The 21,120-nt window shown below is 41.2% G+C and overlaps 1 protein-coding gene across 7 annotated transcripts in view; it reads left to right on the top strand.

Moving 5' to 3' along the window:
- MEIS2 (Meis homeobox 2) overlaps positions 1–21,120 on the top strand; it is a 174,533-nt gene that overhangs the window by 49,886 nt on the left and 103,527 nt on the right. For all 7 annotated transcript variants that reach the window (XM_049825527.1, XM_049825525.1, XM_049825526.1 and 4 more), the window contains exon 8: positions 2,587–2,732. In XM_049825527.1, coding sequence (XP_049681484.1) covers positions 2,587–2,732 — 146 coding nt within the window. The remainder of the gene's footprint in view (positions 1–2,586; positions 2,733–21,120) is intronic.

The following is a 21,120-nucleotide window of genomic DNA, read 5'->3' as shown; positions in this document are numbered from 1 at the left end:
AGGGAAGCTTTAGCTGAACTTTCATCTCCTGGGCTGCTATTAGCTTTTTAAAACCGGGATATTGACAACCTCTCCAAAAGGTCTAAGCACTGATTTGGCGCGTAGGTGACTCCTGCTGAGGATGCTTACAAACAGGAGAGTATAAATATGCAGAGAATCAGGAATTTGTCCATACAGAGAGTGAAGCAGTGCTTCTGCGGCGCGGAAGAATGGTGCAGAGCCGAAGTTTTACGGCTCCACGCATCCTGTGCATACGCGCGCAGCTTTTACATAAAGAGACAAAGATATCTTTATCTGCACGACAGATAGACAAACAGACTGACTGACTTCAAACTTGCACTTTCAGTAGGGATTTTTTTCCCCCCATCTCCGGGTACTGCTTTTCAAAATTGCCTGAGGCTACAGTACAGCACCTCAGATCCCCAAGGCCCATTGCCTGGCTCCTAATAGCCACTCTCCATCTGTGTCACATGAACAGCTGATGAGATAGCTCCAGTGTCTGTATTTTGGAGAGCATATCCACCCAGGTTAAAATGCTGGGGTTGCCAAGGAGCAGTCAGAAGCCATTAGTGTTTGTGAGAATTTGCCTTGCAGCAGTTCCTTGGCATAGTGGAAAGTGTGTGTGTGTGTGTGTGCGCGCGCGCGTGCGTGCGTGTGTGAGAGCGAGGGGTAGGGCGGAATATAGCGGGGGGAGAGCGCAAGGGAAAGGAGCTCTTTCTAAATAACCCAACATCTTGCAAAAGTGAGCAGTTGGTTACAGCGTTTAGGGCTTCCATAATCTCTTAGATTAGTTTGCCGTGATTCGACTCTCCTCGCTCTATCGTTAACAGAAACGAACATCAACAACAACAAAAAGGAAAAGGAGCATGAGAAAGAGAGCAGCGACTTCAGGGTCTTGCTCTGGTGTTTGGGCAGATGGAAAGGAGCTGCTCTGCCTTGGGGCAGGGTGGTTGTAATGAAGTGGCCTGTCAGTCTGTAAATAGTGAGGGTCATCTCTTCCATGTGATGGAGGGTATCACATTGCAGTGAAAATGGAAATGTCAATAAAATTAATCTGCCAGCTCTTTGCTGTGGCTTTTTCTGTCTCTCCGGTCCAAAAGGGTTGGTTTTTCAGAGGGGAGGCAGTGGAAGAAGGGTGATCTAGCACAGGAGGCAAGATGGAGCTGAAACGCAAGTTTTGAAGCAAATGGACTGTATGTAGCAGCAACGTATTTCGTTTAGTAGCACTACAGAGCTAGACAAGGCTATAGGAATTAGCTCGTGAATCTATAGCATTCCTCAGGAAGCTATGGAGCGTCTAGCTCAGGCTACATTGAGCACAGAGTTTATTGTTTTAGGCTTTCTTGGACAAGGTTTTTACTTAGCATGGGATTTATGGCATTTACTGCTAATGAATGTCTATTCTTAAATTACAAAAACCACCGTCTCAGCACAATTCCCAGATGTCCTTCCAGGACCTCGGCTTCTTAAACACCAGCAGGGAGCATAAACTCTCCACTTCTCTGTTTTCCTCTTTCGTGTGGCTCCGGGCTAATGATGTGTAAGGAAAACACAGCAATCTATAAAGTCTCAGTGCTGTCCCAGTATTCTTCATTTATTTTGCATTTGATTATGCCACAAGTCGGATCTTGTTTCTTTCCTTTTTTTAAAGTTATTAGTTCAAATATTAATGTAGGAATATGGCATATATTGCTGCTCTTGATTGATGCCTTCCCAAAAACAGGAAGACGTGCTCGTATGAATTTTAAGAAAGTAGGGGTCCTGCAATGCCTTGCCAGAAGAGTTTTTCAGATACATAATTTAGATGCCCTCCAGGCAGGCTTTCAAGGCATTTTTGCTGGAGGGCAAGAAAAAATAACTATGACTGTTAAAAGTAAATGATTTTTGCTAATGCACAATTAATGCCAGGGAAAAGCACAGAAGAGAAAGATGTTGATGGAAAGTTCTGATTAAGTGAGAGCTCTACCTTGATGTGCATCCTTTTTTTTTAATGATAATAATCACTGATGCAGAGATGTAGAAGTTTTCATGTCATGCAAATGGTATATGCAGGGTCAAACTAGGTGTACGTGTTTGTGCGTGCGTATGTATGTGTGTTGGGAGGTGATGGTTATGGGGAGGGGCTCATCTGACAGTGTGTTATGTGCACTGAACGGTGACACGGTTACTGCCACCTCTGCAGAGGGCCTTGAATATATAGACTACAGAACATTTAACTTGATTACTTATAGTGCGTATTCAGAATGGTTGTAGGGATGCATTTCCAGTGAATGGGTTTTCTTGTGGCACATTTTCCCACATTGAATCCCATAATTGACAAAGAGCTATTGCACTATGTCAAGCACACAATTATAATTGAATTAATGATATATGCATGTGTGAAACACAAAATTAGTATTTGGAGAGACATGGTTTCTAATTTTTACGTATTTGTATCTGCATTCATATATAATGAGAAACTGTATCTGCCTGATCTAGCAAATCAAAATAAAATTGTGGTAGTGCCTTGGTAATTAATGGTACTTTTTGGCTTTTGTATTTTGTTCACTAAATGTCTCCTCCTTCCTGTTTTTCTCTTTGTTGTAGGAGATGGTTTAGACAACAGTGTAGCCTCACCTGGTACAGGGGATGACGATGACCCAGACAAGGACAAAAAGCGTCAGAAGAAAAGAGGCATTTTCCCCAAAGTAGCAACAAATATCATGAGAGCGTGGCTTTTCCAGCATCTCACAGTAAGTGGTGCCCAAAACCAAAATAGATTTCTGTTCATGTGCCTAATGAGGTTTATTCATCGTTATTAGAAATCAGTTGTCCCCATAATTTTTGGACCATTATTAGGGCTCAATTATTGTTGCTCCCCCCCCCCCCCCGATTTTTTTTCTTGGCTCTTGGAATCATGACAAATCTGAAAGAAACCTCTCGATATATATGTGTATATATATACACACATACATGCCCATAGAGAGAGAAAGCGAGAGAGAAAGAGTACAAAGCCGTAGCATGGAACACCACCTACATATAAAGTAACCATTTTTTGCTTTGAACTATTCAAAATGTTCCTAAGGACAAAAAAGGGGGTTCCTTGCTTTAGCATATATAAAGCTCTGCCTTCTGGATTCTTTATCGCTGGCCTCTGTTTACACAAACTTCATATGTATGTGGTGGAAGAGAGCCCCAGTCTGTGTGCACTGACATACACTGTGGATGTTAGAGAAGTCAAAGCAGCAGCTTGCAAACTTGTCGTTGTTACTTTTTGTGAGAAATACAGAAGGCTTACAGGTTCCCTAATTCTTCAGTTATGTAACAGAGAGAAGAAGCACCTTTTTAGCTTCTCTTCAAGTCCATCATGTTAAAAGCTAGCCGTATTCACATTTGGGGAAGAGAGATTAAATACATGAAAAAGCAGTGCTTTCTATGGGCTAGCTTTATCCTCCAGCTTGCGATTGGTTTTATGTGTTGGTGTTCTGTTGACGGTTATAGCTTCACTTAGGCATCAAAACATGGTTCCACAGAAAGCCTAGTAACACTCTTTGTAGTTTACTTCATGTGGGAAATAATGGAAACTGGTAAAATTATCAATTGATTTTCTTCCTCCTCTCACTGTAAAATTGTTTCTCACTTGATAAGGCTTAAAACGCTAACTGTTATTAACTACCTCTTCTTCTACCAAAGTTTTATAAATTTCCATGGTAGCTGATGTTGGTTACAGTGTAACGATTTCAGGACAAGGTACCCGATTTATTTATGATAGGGACTATCGAACTGCTCTGCTGGCAGCACAGCTAAAGGGGGGGAGCGATAGATCCACATTTCTAAACCATCATTTTGATGTAAGGACATTAGTAGCAAACTAAGGTGCATTGATCTGGCCTGTGGGGTCAGGATTAGCTGGAATAGCCAGTGTCTCTGCTGGAGTAGTGGTTATTCCTGCCTCCCAGCTATGGCCATTTCAAAGGTCAGGTGCCCTGTACCCACTTGGCTCAGAGGAATTAGACAGAACATGAGTCTCTGGGCTGATTACTTAACCAAAGACAAAATAATGAGTCCTAAGCAAATACTGACTAATTGAAAGGGCTGTAAATCCATTACATATTGGTCAGGGATAATCAGGAGTATTTAATCACTTTTATCTATTCAGGAGCACTGAAGCTGCAACAGCAAAGCCCTGAACCTTGCCATGTGCTTATTATTCTCATCATTATCAAAATTACTTCACAGCTGTTCTTTGCTACATCACCTCAGCTGGAGATTTACTAACCTGTAAAATGTTTTTAATTTGGAAGTCGAGTGAGTGTGAGTGGAGGGTTTTACATTTAGCTGTAGGGTATCTTTGGGGGAGCAGTACAGGCAGAGAGCAAAAAGCAGGGCCACAAATAAACCAGTTTGTTTTGTACATGTCTCTGTGTTAACTCCATTTCCTCTTATGAAATTCGTGATATCTTGGGTTTTTTTCTCCCTGCCTTCCTTTCTCACGTGCTCCTTGAAAGCATTCGACACATGCTTATTAAACAGTCAACTGCCTCTCGCTTCTCTTGAGGAAAGTCCTCCTGGCTTTTTGAAATCCCTTTTCCTTGTTTCCATCCTCTCTCTCCTGACCCTCTCCATCCTGCATGAATTGAGGAAATTTGCCATCACTGGTGAGGATGGCCTCGCAAAAATCAAATTAAATGAACACAAAAAAGCCCCAAACCTTTTACCGTCCAAGCTTTAATGAGTTTGCAGGTGTTGAAAGATTTACTGTGCTGTAATTCTCAGACCTGCAAACTGATAATGGAGACCCCTGACCAGTGCAATGTAAATTCAGAAAGATTCTTGCCATAAACACATGCAGGGAAGGAAGAGAACTCCTTTCTTTTAAAGATCTCGCACTTTTTCTCAAATTAGCTTGTCCATTCAAAGTGCAACGCTGGCTGAGCCAGAACGGGGGAATCTGTGATGTACAATTTTATTGTTTCAAGTAAATATCTTTACAATGGCGGTCCATGATTCAATGTACATTCCTTCGTTACTACTCTAACCTTATTTCAAATTGGTTTGTTCCTCCTTTGTGCTGTATGACCTGTTCTTGTATTACAATAATCCCCTGATGTACCCTTTTTTCTCTCTCTCTCTTTTTTTTTTTTAAAAAAAGAAACTAATTGAATTATCTCATTATTTTAATTTGTTAAGCAAATGTATTTTACATCTCAGGATGTGTTCTTAAAGAAGGAGCTGCTTAGGCTTTGCCTGCTGAATGGGCCATTGGTACATTTTGACATTCATGCATTCATTAAGGAGAGGAACATAAAAGAGCTCTGGTTGTATTTTTTTTTCAAACACCCAACCAGCATGGAGCAACTTTTCCATAAGCCACAGGGGTCTCTCTACATATGTTCTCAACTGCAAGCCATTGTCACCTATTCTGAATACCTCAAAAGGACAAATAAAATACTAAAGGCCAACTGTAGCAATTGTTAGCTGTTAGTCTCAATATGACAAAAATCATTAACCTCTGGTTTCCCTGGAAGGACAGGCAGTGGCAGTCCATCTCTTATGTCGTGGATTAAACTTGAAATTCCTTTAGACTGTCAAATTCAAAGAGAGTAACTCAGTTCTGACTAATTGTATTTACTTATGATTTTAAATAAAATGCTGTTTTTTTCCTTCATTCAATCAGTTTGCAAACTCCTAAGGTAGCCGATTTTAAAAACTGAATTGCCTAAGTGGCTTTTTTGAAGAGACAGGCACTTGAACTCTGATGTCGAATGAATGTATCTGACAGGCTGTGTCTTTCAAAACAATTTCTAACCCCTATCACAGCTTCCATTTTGCAGTAACTTTAATTATATTTGAAACAGGATACACATGCATGTTTTTATTGTTGGAAATCAAACGCACGAGTAGGAGCTTCTGTCATGTTCTTGTTCACTTACTGAGCTCTGTCTTACATTTGGAATTACAACAGTACCGGAAGATGAAAGATCTGAGGATGAATTGGTTGGAAATGTGTATGCTTTTTCTGGATAATATCCAGTGTTTAAGAAAGTAGAGGAAATCCTAGTCTGGTAGTATAAGCTTTTCAATAGTACATAAAGATTACGACATCAGAAAGGTAAACCTGACATTAAGACTGTTTTTATTTGAGTTCAAAGGTGGTTAAAGAAAAGAAACAGCAAGAAATCTGACCCAAGCCGAGAGTTTATTCATAGCTTTGGAAAACTCCTTTTCCTCTATGCCAAGGAGTCCTTAGTACACTCAATTAGCCTCTCAGACATCTCTGCTTTCCTCCCTCAAGTGCTCCCCTATTTGCCCTGCAAAGAACATATTTGATCACGAAGTGAAAACAGGAAGTGCTCAAATGTATAGACACCTCTAGCTTACACCAATGTTGAGATTAGGATTTCTTACCAGCAACTATACGGAGCCGGCCCCCCTCCTTCCATGCCCTTTCGAAAGATGGAGGACCTTTAAAATGTATGTACATAATCAGAAGAGAGCAAAGTTATAAAGGAAGTAATTATACCATTCTATGGGCTTGTACCTCTGGTAGTTCATCCCTTTTCTGCAGCGCAGTGTATCAAGGACTACACTTTTGCTACATTCGGTTTTTCCCCTTCTTTTACAGAACTGGCAGAACAGGGACACGTTTATTCTTTGACACTTACCGGGAGTGATGCCCTTTGTTAAAATTCTGTTTTGGTTGTTTCTTTTGTTACAGTCTGTAAGAAGATGTATATCTTAACTAAAAGTACCAGATATACCAAAGGGAGCCTGCAAACTAAACCTTTTTTATGACTGTGCCGGATTCCCAGCTGATGGTATTTGCGATGGCTCCCCTGAAGTCAGTGGAGTTGAGCTGGCTTTTTTTTGCCTTTTTTTGCTAACTGAAGTTCTGTCTCCTAACATTGGTTTGAACAGTGTCATTTTAGCCTGATTTCCACAGTCTTCTGGCTGAAAATCTTGCTCTTTACACAGTCTCTTGTAGAGTAGATTTTGGTTTCATCGGCTTCACTGTCAGGCTAGAGTAGGTTCTGCTGGAATGTGTTGAAATGAACCAGCCACAGCTTTTGTACCTACCTGAATTAGTTTTCCTAACTTGCCGTATTCAGATGGCCAGACTGGATAATATCAATGGTTTTACTGAAACAGACTTTTTTTTCTGTATTTATGTAGGTATACCTGAGAACATAGTGTCTCTCTATCGTATTTTGATGAACGGCTTACCAGGTCTTTTAAAAAAGGGCGGCTATTTTATTTATTCATTCTAGAGATTCTAGAGATGAATGCCATCCACCAAAGCCAATCTTGGAGCAAGCTTTCAAAACAGTTGAAACCATCCCGCCTTCATAAATATCTCCTCCCATATGGTGACTTTAGGAGCAATACCTAAGCGAGGTTTAGGAACATAGCTGGCTGTTGCACTCCACACTGAACAGCTTACTTTTGTATCAAGCAGTAGAAGAGCACCTTTCCTCAGAGTCCTGATCCAGGAGAAGGATTCTTCACATCGCTGTTTTTTGCTGTAGTTTAAAAAAAACAAAACTGAAAATAGAACAGAACTTTGTCCAGTTAAAATGCTGACAAGAAGGCTAGGCGACTGAACAAAACACAGGAATGTGAAGACATTCTGGTGAGTTTTAGTGCTTGCGTTGGATCGCATTGTAACGTGCTATACACTCCCAGGGTGTGCACTGAGGAGACGGACGATGTCCTCTGATTCTCCTGTAAAACGACCTGCCTGTGGGTTTGCGTGGCTGCCATTTCTGCTTCAGCGCTCCACGTAGTCAGGGATTTGGAGGAACCTGAAGTACAGCTTTGTTCCAGGTCTGCTTTTTAGGCAGGGCTGACGGTGTGCTGAGTTTGCAGCCAAGGAATAAGTTGCCTGCTGGGGTAGGACAGACCTCTCGGACTGTAGAAACACCGCCCAGCTGGAAGCTCGACCAGCAAAATAAAGTTGCACTCGTTTTTCAGCTGGGTAAACTTTGCGAGGAGAGGTTAAATGGTTTCATCCTAGCGTTAAAGAAAAATCGGTACCTGAATGTTGAACGCCTATGACCTGCGGTCACCTCGAGGTGGTGGAACTGTGCGTCTTTGTACCCCAAAGTTGCTCTGGTCACTCTCCAGAAGGGCTGGCGGCTGCCGTTAGCGTTTGTTGTTATTGCGGTGGGAGCGTAGCCCTGCCTAATGTCACCGGCATCCCCCGCCTGTCCTGCCTGCCTGCGCTACGGCGTCACCAGCCTGGACAGAATAAAACTGGAAAGCTTTCTCAAAATGCCACTTCTGATCCCAGGCTGAAAGGTTTCATGCTCCAAGTTCTCCTAGTCCTTGCCCACAAAATCAGTCCCAAAGATTTAGTGACGGACCGAACGTTCATATACCTTTTGAGTGCCACAATCGTAAAAGAAGAGAGCTGAAACGGGGTGGGGGTGGGGCTTTGTTTGTTTTAAAAATGGAATCTGAGATTAGATCTGACATTTCTACATCCACCCCCTACAGAAGAGGGAACCCGAGGTCATGGGGTGTGTGGGCCTCAAAAGCTAGCTTTGTCTGGGAGTGGTTAATCTAATCATTGTTACATAGACATCTGTTATTTCTTCTGAAAAATTGATGCTTTTGTGACACAATGATCCATCTATTTAGTACAACAGCCTGAGTAATTAAATTAAAAAAAGAATATTTTTGCGGGAGCATGTATTATAAAACTGCCATACCTCCTCGTACCAGCGAAAAGGCTGGGGAGAGAGAGAGGGAGAGGGAGAGGAGTGCTTTAAGCCCTGCATTGTTTTCTGCTGGCTGGAGGAAAACATCTGTGAATTGTTTGAACTGAACCTTAGCAGGGACTGTCTGAATCTGTGTCATCTCTGTTTAGTTTCAGGAAATGATGTCACAGCGCATTAAATAACAATGCTGCGTGATTTATTTTTACTTGTACATGCTGTCCTAAGCATTTTGGTTACATGGCAGTGTTTCCAATTAAGTGCAAGCTTTCGGTTTTAAAAAATATACTCAGTAATGCTTTGGGGGGGGTGGGGGGGTGGGGTGGGTATGGGGAGGCTGGGTGTTTTAGGGGGTCACCAAGGTTCAGGGCTGTCGGAGGGCTCTGGGCCCATTTGTCATGTGCTTATTTGTAGTTGGGACTGGATGTCAGCGCTCTCGTCACCCATGGCAACCTCCAGGACCGTGGGTTTGTTACAAAGCCTGTCTGGGGGAGAAAAAAACCTAAATATTCCGAACCGATCCGTCAAAAGACCTATTAGATAGTTATAGCCGGGCCTGCGTACTGTAGCTTCTGCCTTGATCAAACTTTCTGCACTCCCCCTTCTTCTGCAGAAGAATAGAGGACATAAGTCAATTCTGTCTGCCATCTGTCGCCTCTCTCCCCGCTCCTCAAATTAAAGAGACAGTCCGATATTTAAATAATCAGATACAATCACAGGAAGCCCGCCTGGAAATTGTTACATGTGCATTCGGTTTGTTTTGTTTTTTTTTTAACTTCTCATTTTATTTTGAAGGGGGGATCTTTAGCGTACTTCTTTGGAGATCAAAATATGTTGTGTGTTTCAGCTTCAAAAATAGCATTCCGAGAAATACTGGATTTGCAGTGTCACTGAGTTGTTAACTAATAAGATTCCGAGTTATATATAGGGTGAAATTCACACACACGCATACACCCCACCCCACCCCAAAACAATCCCCGAATTGCGAATCCTGCAAGGGACGAGCAAATGAAACGCAGCACCCTTCCCCTCCGGCTCTCCCTTCCCCTTCGTCCCCTTTCCCTCCCTGAATCCCTGGCAGGCTGGGGGGCTGCAGCAAAGTCCTTTCATGGTGCTACCAGGACGATTAGGTCTACTTAATGGTCCTTTTCCAGGCCTGCTATAGTAGTTTTTCATACCACCCTGTCTGATGTTAGCTAGTTATGCTTTACCTTCACCTCTCCTTTGTGTTTTTTTTTTCCACCACCCTGCTGGTTTTTGCCTCCTCCTCTTCCTCCTCATCAACGCAATGTGTCAGGACTGCAGCGAGGTGGATTTCATTCATGTGGCATATGAGGTCAGCCGCTGCCAAACCATCAGATAACATGGCTAGATGTTACTTCCCAATTTAATATTTTACCTGCCGTTTTCAAACAGGGAATTACCGAGACCAGAGCGTAACGAGAAATGTGCATGATTTTAGTTGAGGCTTGATTAAAAAGCCTCAACTGAGCGAGCTGAATGTGGCCTAGCAAAAGATAGTATCAGCCACTGGTGTTTTCTGGTTGTTATTGTCAGATCACAAGGCTTTGCCGTGTCAGTATAGGAATTAAGTGAAAAGAAAAGAAGAAAGAATACCAAAGTCCAGGTAATGAATCCTTAAAGTAATTGAAACAAGGAAGTAGTGACAAGAATTCATTTATATAGAGTTGTGGCTTCAAGGCTCGCAAGGTAAAAGGGGATTTAACTGAAGCATATGCAAATACAAATAGTGTTTAAACACTCCAAGAACGTTGCGCTAATAAATGTTGTGCACTGTGGCCTTTGAAAATCAAGATCACAGTCAACTAGAGGTGAGAATTCTTTTGAGTATCTTCAGGTTCCACTACCTAAAAGAGTTGTCATCAGAAAACTCACAGTTCCTCCCTTTCTCTGTTGTGTGTACAGATTGGTGTATGTATATATAAAATATATTTTCAGGGAAAAAAACAATTGCTGTTGTTTGTGCAAAGTGATACTGCCTCTCAGTTTTGCCTCAGGACATGTTTATTTAAGACCTTCTTTTCAAGACCCATGAGCAAAGTCATTGGTTCAAAGTTTTCTCTAAAATTAGAGTTATACTGTAAAAAAAAAAAAGAAAAAAAAAAAGAGTGTTTCTGCCAACAGTTCCACAACTGCTAAGAAATGGAGATGTCAGTTCTTATTGTTGCTTAATGAAGAGAGTAGTTTATGGCAGACAGTATTACTTGTGGTGTTGTGGAGTTTGCCTTGAGTTAGGATACTTAGAATACCATGCATTACATATTTTAGAGTTGATTGGCAGTAGTCGTTTGTAGTATCCAAAGCAATCATTGGCATCTTTAAAGATTTATTATTGTCTTTAAGCATAATGGCAATACAGTTTTCATGCTTTTACATTTGCTATTTTTATTTTTAACTGCTAGCCCCAAATCTGCCAGAACTAATTTCAGTTGTTTTGTCTAATACTGGATGATAGGTTGTCAACTCACTGTATAATGCGGTAAAGATTTTTTTAAATCTTGGTTTTACCTTTCTATGATGGCGGTTCAAAACAGGTATTTTATTTGTAGCTGTTGACTGCTTATGTCCATAAAATGTTTAACATCTCATGACATACTCTTACAATCTCAGCACAATGAATCAGAGTAGCCAAGTAAACAGCAGCAAATATTTTAGTTTAATATTTTAAAAAAATCTGCATATATTAATTTGTTTAATGCTATAGAAATTTGGCTATCATCTGGATCAAGCTTTTATTTGGTTTGAGGTACCTTTCAAAGTGGCAGCTTGATATTCTAAAGTGGATGTACTGTGGAAATACTATCTGACTTAACTGCATAGCAATGGGAAAGCTCCTCTTCACTTTCTTAATGTATACTAAGTATATAAAAGGAGTAGGTTTTTGTAAGATCATGGCCAGGTCTAGACTACTTTGAAGCTTGTTATGCCAATTAAAAAAACCCCCAAAGGTGATGTAAGCTGCATTGTTAGTTCGTATGCTGTGAACGTATGTGGCTCTTTATAAAAGCGGTTCTCTTTCCTCCCAGGTAAGGTAAAAAATGCAGGTTTAATTTCTCTGTGTTCAAATATTTGCAGGTAATTTACAGATTAGTGCCTAACAGTGTGTACCTCTCAGTCCTGCTTCCATTAATTCCAGTGGAACTCTGATCCCTTTGAAAAAGCCAGACAAGATGAAGCGGTGAAATCATAAATGGGAGGCAGACAAACACACACAATTTTGTGTCTTAATAAGCGTTAAACACTGTAGCCACTTTATCCACAAATTACGCTTAACAGGTCTTTCAAGGATCCCCTGTTTTATGACGGAAAGACAAGTTTCTTGAGTGCTCAGCTATTCGTCAGGTTCTCTTGTGGCTGAACCTTCACTACTGTCCCCAGGATGCTTCAGCACAAGTGAGCCCTGGCCGGCACGGGGAGATTGCAGTTGTGTTTCTAGCTGTGGCCATGGCAAGACACTGTGCCTCAGTTTCCCTGTTTAAACAGTATGGCATAATGATGGTGGCTGCTTTTTGGAGTGCTTTTGATATTTACAGATGAAAAACTCTGCATGAGACCTGTGTCTTATACTTGGCATCAGCTGAATTACAGAGGCCTGCACTTCTGATGTGGTTTTGTCCTGCTGCTGAGCTAGCACGACAGTCAGGCTATGCTTGTGCAAATACTTGAACTTCTGTAGACTTTGAAAGTTCAGGATGATTTTCCCTTTGTTGAGGGAGCATTGAATATGAAATTAAGTGTTATGTTCTTTCTGGTCTACACCGAAGATGACAGCATTTCATTGCTGCAAGCTACTTCAGTTCAAGTGGCTCGGGGTTCATTTATTTTTGTTTTTCAGGTCCTTTCCGTCCTGCTGACCTGAAGTGGTGATTATTGCATGCAAATGGTATCAAATATCTTTCCCAGACAGCAGCAAGAGAAAGAACCTTAGGCATCAACTGCTGGCCCAGGGGCAAGAGTCAGAATAAAGGGAGCGCAGCAGTATTAACAAATGCATCTTTGTACTTCAAGAAGTCACTAGTGGCTATTCCCCTCCTCAACAGCCCAGGGAGTTTCCTAATGTGAAATAGGGCTTTGGCAGCTTTCCAGCCAGACCTGGTCCTTCTGCTGCCTCTTTTGATTCATCCAGGTGCTTCCCACTTCTGCATCCCACTCGTGCTTGAATGAAGAAATGGGGAGCAGGAGGGTGACCTAGAGCAAAGAGTAAGGGACAGAAAGGCTACCACAAAGTCCCTAATTCATGTTGGGAAGCTCCCTGCCTACTGAGGAGCACGTGCAGAGAGCTGACAGCTGTTTTCATAGTCCACAAATGGACTACTCAGAGGTATAGAATGTGAATAGTGAGAAGGGTCATGATACGTGTGATAACAACAGGAGTAAGGAGCATTATGTGGTCAGAAAAGTGACGTGTGGATTTGGGGGAGTCAGCAAAGGAATGGTGCGTAGGAACGCATAGGTGCATAGGAACGGTGGCATTCCTAAATTGCAAGGGAAGTTGGTTAATTTGAGAGATCACTTCAAAATCTAGATGTTTAAAGGGTGCTTTAATTTCAACTATAAAGGGGTATTCTGATGATCTCTTTCAGATATAAAGTAGGAAATGAAATGGAAACATAAAAACAGGTCAGTTGTTGTGAACAACAAAAAAGGGGAACATAATTTAATTTACTTCTCCCTTCCACCCTCCTTTACTCTTTCGGCAGACTATTACAAGAGTTGCGTTCTTGGTCTGTCTCTTCTCAATTCTGTTTCTTCCAGTTCCACATGGACACCTTACTGCATGAACTAACATCTCTTAGGAAAGAGGGGTGCTTCCTGAGTTGGTATGAACTTCTCTGTGGATGGTGGGATGAGCTGCAGAGTTTTAGGACAATCCTCAGAAGCCCACGTTGTTCCATATAGTGTGGCTACTTACATCTCAATTTTAAAGAGCTTACTTTGTATGTATATGTGGTATGGTGGCCATTAAATGCCAAGCAAACACTTCTCAGACCAGAAAAATCCCACTATTTGGTGCGTATCTACCCTAGGCATTTGCAGACAATTCACTGCTATAATTAATCTTAGCTGTCCTGGCTCTGTGAAACATGAACTTATATCCCACAATGCTCTTGGATGCAAACAAACTTGAGAGAAAAAAAGGCTTTTGCCTCTCTCTCTCTCTTTTCTTCCCCCAAAGCTGTCCATTTAGAGAGCAATAATGCTTGCAAAGGAGATTAAATCCCACTATGAACCAGTGCAAAACTATATGTCCAGCAGGAAAACAAAATGTCTACAAAAACCAAGACTGTGGTGTTTTGCCAGCATGGGTACGAATAAATGTAACCCTAGAACTGTTAAACTATCCCGAGTTTAGCTCCTGGGATCTGAATCCTACTCAAAGCCCCAGCTGAAAATACGTGATACTGCGCTCTCCAACTCGGTAATGCTGTAACATGCTCTGCTGCCTCCCGAACAAGTGCTGCGGCAAACTTCTTGCTGAGACTGAAAACTCTTTCAAACAAGGCCTAGGGGCTCATGAGCTTCCTACTCAGTGCCCTGTAGGCTCACTCTGCAAAAAGGTATCTCGCCTAAAAGAGGCCAAATATCACACAGCTGAGCTGGTGGGAAATTCAAACTGTTCTAAGCAAAGAAGTCAATAGAGCTGCTGTAGTGAAAGGTAACGTTCAGAGTGAGATCACCGTGTTATGATCTCATGCTGAACATCAGGACTGGTTTTTTTCTTGATGATTATGAAACTAGCCTGAGGCCAGTCTGGTGAGAGTCTAAGAAAGATATAGAAGGATGTTTGGAGAGGCTGGATTATCAGGGCCCTTATTCCCCAAAAAAGTGTAACAGAGGCTGAAAGAAGATGAGAGAAATGAGAGCTGTATTGTTCTTTCCCGCGCTCTCCCCATCCATCCCAAAAATGTAAGATCTAGCCATAGATGCAGAATGCACGTACTGAGTCGGTGAATAAGCACAGGCTACAAACAGACAAGAGAAGAAATTACTGAGGGGGAACAAAACGCCTTGCAGGAATAATGGAATTCAGCAACCAAAAAAACCCCCAGTTGTTGAGACTGTAGAACAATCTGTGGAAGTGCCTTTGCTTAGCACTTTTAAAACTAGACTCCAAAAAAACATTTGAAGAAATACTGCTGAGAAACATCTTGCATTCCTGGGGTTACAATAAAGTAGTGCTGCCTGAAGCATTTCTCATATTTCCACGTTTTCTTATTAATGATTAAAAACTGAAAAATGTCTTTAAATTAGAGCTGTTTTCAGAAGGAAACCTTCACAAATTTGGTTTCCTTCAGGTTTAAGTTTTTGTTGTATTTGTTTCAACTTTTTAAATGACATTTCATTTATCTGTCAGCGGAAAAATTGTTGCAAAATTAACTTACAAAGTCAAACTAGAAATGGGCTTGAGACCCAAAATAAAGACTGAAGCTTAAGAGAAATATTTAATTACTGTTCCTTCAGGCATTGGGAGTTTGAGTGGATGCTGAAGGTCAGCCAGGCTTGGGCTCTGTCAGACCAACAAAGGAAGAGAATTTGTATTGAGGACCGTATGTTAAAAACACCTCCCTTTCATACATTCAGAGACAGAGGCTGTGTCACGGTACATACGCTGCTCTCCATTCACAGCATGTGAAGTTTCACAAATATCTGGGGAAGGTATACGTCTGAACAGTCCTTACCCAGCTCAGCGTTCCCCAATATTTCTGACATCTGCTCCAACATTAGCACTATGAAAAGTCAACCCAAACCACCAAAAGTTGTTTGAGCATTCAAAATCCACGTTGATTTTTAAGGACATGGATCCAATGCAAATTTAATGCAAAATGAGGTTGATTATGGATTTACACAGAAATCTGAATGCCAAAACAGGTGAAAAACATGGCTTTTTCACCTGTTTTTCACTTACAGACTTTTATGGCAATTTGACTCCAAGATTCAAAACAAAGCTTGGGCCCTCAGAGAGGTAGAATGACCCCAAGAAAATATTGACTGAGTGCCTGCTGACTCAAACTGCTGAATTTCGCACAAAGCTTTCCTCAAAAGCATCAAGAAGAAAGAGATTGCATTTTGAATTTAAAATGAAATTTTGCTCTTGAACATTACTTTATAATAACGTAACTCTGGGGTTCCATGTTTGTCTCAATGACTTCCAGATCAAATGAGCTTAGTTTGCATGGCAGAAAAATTGTGGGGGTTTTTTTTGTTGGTTTTTTTTTTTTTTTCATTCCTCATTGCCAGAATTACAAATTTAGCCTGGGATCTGAGATCCAAGTTGGATTCTTTCTGGCTCATTTATTGGCAGTCACAAGGATTATACAATAAGAGTAATGTTGCAATTACAATAGTAAATCTATGCAATTACAATAATAAATAGACGATGGAGTGGCCAGAATAAAGTCCAGTTTTCTTGCCTATAGCTAGGCTGGCTTTACGAAGAAAAATAGCACAAACTTCTATTATGGTTTGAAGTCAATGGCATTTTTTGTCAGCAGAGAATCAAATGCAATTCAGACACACAGGGACATAAATCTGTTCAGTAAGTCAGTCACTTTTCAGAACACCGCTGCTTAGTTTTGTTAGTATTCTTCTCTTTGGGGGGATTTTTTTCTGTTTGGCTCAACATAGCCTTGTGAGTCAGGGCCTGTTTGGAAGATTTTTAAAGAAGTGAAGTGACAGGTCAAAGATCTCTTTTTCTCCTTCTTAATTATCCTTCCCAGGAATGGGCTTGTGTATCCATTTTAAAGATGCCATTGGCATGAAGTGCCTTTTGTAGGATTTTGTTATACAGTTCAGAAGTTACCTGCGTGAGAAACGAGAGCAGGAGCTTTCTGTGGCTGCATGTTGAAATCCTCCTAGCTGCAAAAGCAGCGAGTGCTGACCTTTGCTCTCCGAACAGGGAGTCTTCTGGCATGGAGCTGAGTTTTCCTACTGCTATTCAGAACTGTAAATAATGTTAGTACACCCTGAATTCAGTGCATGCAGCACTTTACATTACTATTGTGTATCTTAAAATAAACAACATTGCAAGCTGTTTATTTTGGTGTTACTATGTATGCATTTTTTAAACAGTGGTTACTTAAACAAATGTCTCTGTTCCCACAGCACTTAAAAGCTGCTGTTTGCTCATTGTGGTTTTTGGGTTTTGTCACTTTTGTTTTGATTATTTCTGAAAATCACACTCGAGGATACAGAAGACAGGAGTAAGTTGTACTTGATCCAAACAAATGCTTCATGTCACAGCTTTTTCTTTATGCCAGCTTTTCCCATGTTCCTAGCAGAAATAATAATTTTGGTTTAGATCAAGCTTACGGATCACCAGTGTTCCGGATTGGATCAGGTTGTCCTGAAATGCATTTCTGCAGGCCAGTCGGGCCAGCATTTGTTATCAGAATTTGACCCTGAGACAGAAAATTGTTTTACTAACATTAGTACTGATTATTTATTTATTGCTCAGCAAAACAAGAGGTGCAGGAGATGAAAACGTAGGGAATTGAGAGTTTCCACATCTCCTTTCCCCGTCTCATCATTCTTCGTTCACCCACCCCAGAATCCTCAAGTGCCATGCAAACTTCTGCGGCTGGAAATGCTGCTAAGAGATTGATGGGAAGGCCGTTCTCAAAGGCGTCAACCTTTCTGAGCCATGTTGCCATAGCCGTGTGGCCCTCTACGGAGCCAGGGAACTCAGAGGACACTTGCTGGTCTGTCACCGCTCTGCTAGAGGGCTGTGTGCCCTGCGCTGGTTTTTCATCTTTAGTGGTGAGCTTTCAGTGTTGGCTCTGCTTCTTGCTATGCTGGGTACGCTATTCACAGATCTTGGTGTATTTGGCTAATCTCAGTGAAAGGATTAGGAACAAACTTGTTATTTCTCCCTCCGCTCACTCTCCCCACCTTTAGAAAAAGTGGCTATGGTACCGCGCGATTGTGATGGTTATTCTATAGATGTTCTGTTCCACTTTGCCAATTTTTCCTAGGCCATCTTCAATTAGTCCTTTATGCTGGGAAAGAAGAATACTTATCTGGGTCTGTGGAATTGTGTTTTAAGGGGCTAAGTCAGAGGGCTTCTCTGTGTGGATGTTGCTCCATTATAAGGAGCACTGAGGACAGCGTAGCAAGGCCACCATCACTTCTTTATTAGCAGAGCCACTGCGATAGGTTGGGAGGTGTTTGTTGTTAAAATCAGGTTGCCATCTTACCCCCTTCTGCCACTCATTTCTGAGTGAAAAGGAGTGGCTGGGCGCTCATGAAAGTGCTGGGGTGATTCCTGTATAGAAAAGGTTTAGCAACAGTGCTCCACCGAACCTGGGAGCCGGTCCTAAATGGTGTAAGGTACTGACCGGGTCCCCAGCTGGCCCTGGGGTCAGAAAGCCGCAAGCAGAAGCCTTTGGTTTCCTCATGCTTGGACGCAGCTGAGAACTGAGCCCGAATTATTCATTTGTAGAACTTGTAAAGGCTGGCTGTCTTTTTGCAACAGAAAGTAATCTCTTCGCTCAACTGCTAATTGCCCCATGATTTTAATCAAGCAAGATGCTTAGATAAGGAAAATTAGCGTTTGAGAAAAATTTTGAGTACAGTTCTTTTCCAACTTGTGTTGACTATAAACCAGTTTGTCCTCCTTAATTATGGTCTTCAAAGATAAACAGGTTGAAGGGAGTGTCACAGTCTTTGGCACAAATACAGCATATTTCAGTGATTTGTTGAGCAAGTTGTGTGTTTTTGAGAAAGAAAGAAAAAGTTGCTTGTCTTTTGTAATGTAGTTAACATTTATTATTTTTTTATATATAGCTCATCAGGTGTTGATTTTCAGCATTGTGTATATACTCCTTTGCCTCTGGACTTCAGTCCACTGGATAACGCCTGCTCTCTCGGTAGAACTAACTGTGTGACAATTAAGGATGAGAGGAGCATTAGATAAAGACAACTGGCCAACAGCAGAGCACTTGGGCTATGTCATTCTAACTCCTGAGGGAGGACAGTACAATATACCAGTGTTCCCCAGCCTTCCTATTCGCCCCTAACCTTTTCATCTAATTTTTTCTTTGTTTGGTTGGGTTTTTTTTCCTTTTCACCTGCTGATTATTTTTCTCTTAATCAACCCTACCACAAGTCTTCCAGGTCTTACTCTTCTGCGGCTTCTCTCACTCAGATATGGATTAAATCTGCTGCAATGCTAATATATACATTTTAAATAGTTTTGCATACGTTTTTCAGTGTAAATACTATACCAACACACTAATTTGTGACTGAGATTACTAACCTCATTTACATCTGTAGGTGAACATTCCCCCTCTTCTGAGAGACAGAAGATGGCAGAATTACTAGCATTTTTTAATCACCGTTAACAGAAATGAAAACCACTTAGCAGCAGAAAAGTTTTGTGAGAAGGAGCAGGTAATATTAAATATTTAAAAGCTTTTTAACATATGCTTTTGTCTTGGTTTTGACTAAATAAACTCTGCTCTATTGGCCAGACCAATGGCCCACTGAGCCAGATGAGGGTCAGCAGTGGGTGGTGACAGGGCCAAGAAATGATGCAAGTACAGGACAATCCCAGAAGGCCTAGTGTGTCCTCCAAGCTTCTGGTGGGCAGAATTTTAAAGACTCTCTGAGTTGGAAGTTTATATCCAGACCGTAATGTTTGGGAGCCATTGATGCATCTACATTTTCTCTTGGGGCTTGCTATGGACCAAACCATATATTCATCAGCTACAGTTGGAACAGCTTAATTTTGGATTATTTGAATCTTGGGAGACGTTTGGTTGAGTATTTTCTGATATGGAATGGGGCATTTGAATAAGCTTCACATTTCTTAACGTGTGGACCTAAGTTTCTAAACTGTAATTAAAAAAAAAAAAAAAAAAAAAAAAAAGAACAAGGGTATTAGTTTACACTTGGTTTAAAATTAAACCCACTTTCTTTCATGTAGCAACAGTAAAATCTTAGCAGCCCTGCAGTTTTCTTAGAAATTTTCGTGAAGTGTTGGGAAAATATTTTCTTCTTCATTTGGAGGGAACCCTGATTATACCTCTAACACCAGTGCAGGTCTTTTCAGTATCCCATTCTCCATCACTCTGATCCTGTTCTTCACATGATTGGCTCTGGCAAAATAAAACGCTGATCAGCCCATGCATTTGGTAGCCCGCTTTTAAATAAATAACCCCACTGTGTTCTGGTTGAAAGCAGTCACACAGTTTTGACATAACCTAATCATGTGCAAAGCTGAACCTTTAGTAGCTAGTTCTTGCAGGCGTTTTTTCCCCCCTTTTTTTCCTCTCTTCTTCTTCTTCACATGGCCCCTTTAGAGCTGCTGGAGGGCGTTGTTGAGAAGTTGCTACCGTTGATACAGTTGCTATTAATCACAGTCTGCCATGTTGTGACGCAGGTTCTAATAACATCCCATTGAGCTGCCGTTGTATGCTGGAGGCTTACCAACAGCACTAGGCCTTTGATATTCATCTCACACCAGGATAAAGAAAATGTAGAGTTTAAAAAAAAAACCTGCAAATAGGCGAAGAACAAAAAAGGGGGGAAAACATAGCAAAATCAAAAACAGACACGCTTTCTGTGTGCTGCTTCGTTTACCATGGGAGCAGCAAAGCTATAAATCTCTGCTGTGTTGTTTGAAAATTGAACATGAGGCTGCTAAATTTATCATTCATTCTTTGTTGTTTCTGGGTAGTAGCTGCCTGACTTGGCTGACTTTGGTTTCTGTCCCCTCCTCAATAACAATTTTTGTTGTCGTCGTTGCTTCAATACATTACACACGCAAATCAAAATTTTACTGGATCAAAGAATATTGGAGGATTTAGTAAAGTGCTCATAAAGGGGAGGAGGAACAAATTTGCTGCATGTTACATATCATGCTTCCTTGGCAACTGATTCCCTCACATTCATAATTACAGGAACATAATTTTTAAAAAGCAGCACGGGCGGGGGGAGGGAGAGGGAACACTTCCTTTGGTTAAAGGCATTCACAATTTTTAAAAAATGGGAGTCTTTGAAAATTGGAAAAAAAAAAAGTTCACCCATATGCTCTGTAAAGATTAAACCTGGAGCCGGATAGAACCGCACAATCACCTTCTTTTGTTAGCACTTCTTGTCCATGTTGAACTGCAAAGAAAAAAAGGTGGAAAGCAAGCCTGCTACAGATGTGACTAGCTATGAATATTCATGAATGCCATTGCTCCTCCTTTTCTACTGGCATCTCCCTCTCCCTCTCTTTTTTTCCTCTTCTCCTTTCCATTCCCTTTCCTTCCTCAAGACTGAACAAGACTGCAGTTTTATTTCGGTAACAGCCCAGTACGATACAGTTATCAGCAGCCTCAGAAGCCTTTTATTTCCATTAAAAAAAAAACAAAGGAAAAAAAGAAAAAAATTGTAATTATCCACAGTTTTATGAATCCAC

The sequence above is a fragment of the Accipiter gentilis genome, chromosome 22, assembly GCF_929443795.1.
Source record: "Accipiter gentilis chromosome 22, bAccGen1.1, whole genome shotgun sequence".
Lineage (NCBI taxonomy): Eukaryota > Metazoa > Chordata > Aves > Accipitriformes > Accipitridae > Astur > Astur gentilis.
Note: the sequence above shows the minus strand (reverse complement) of the source record. Positions and strands in the feature narration are given on the sequence as shown.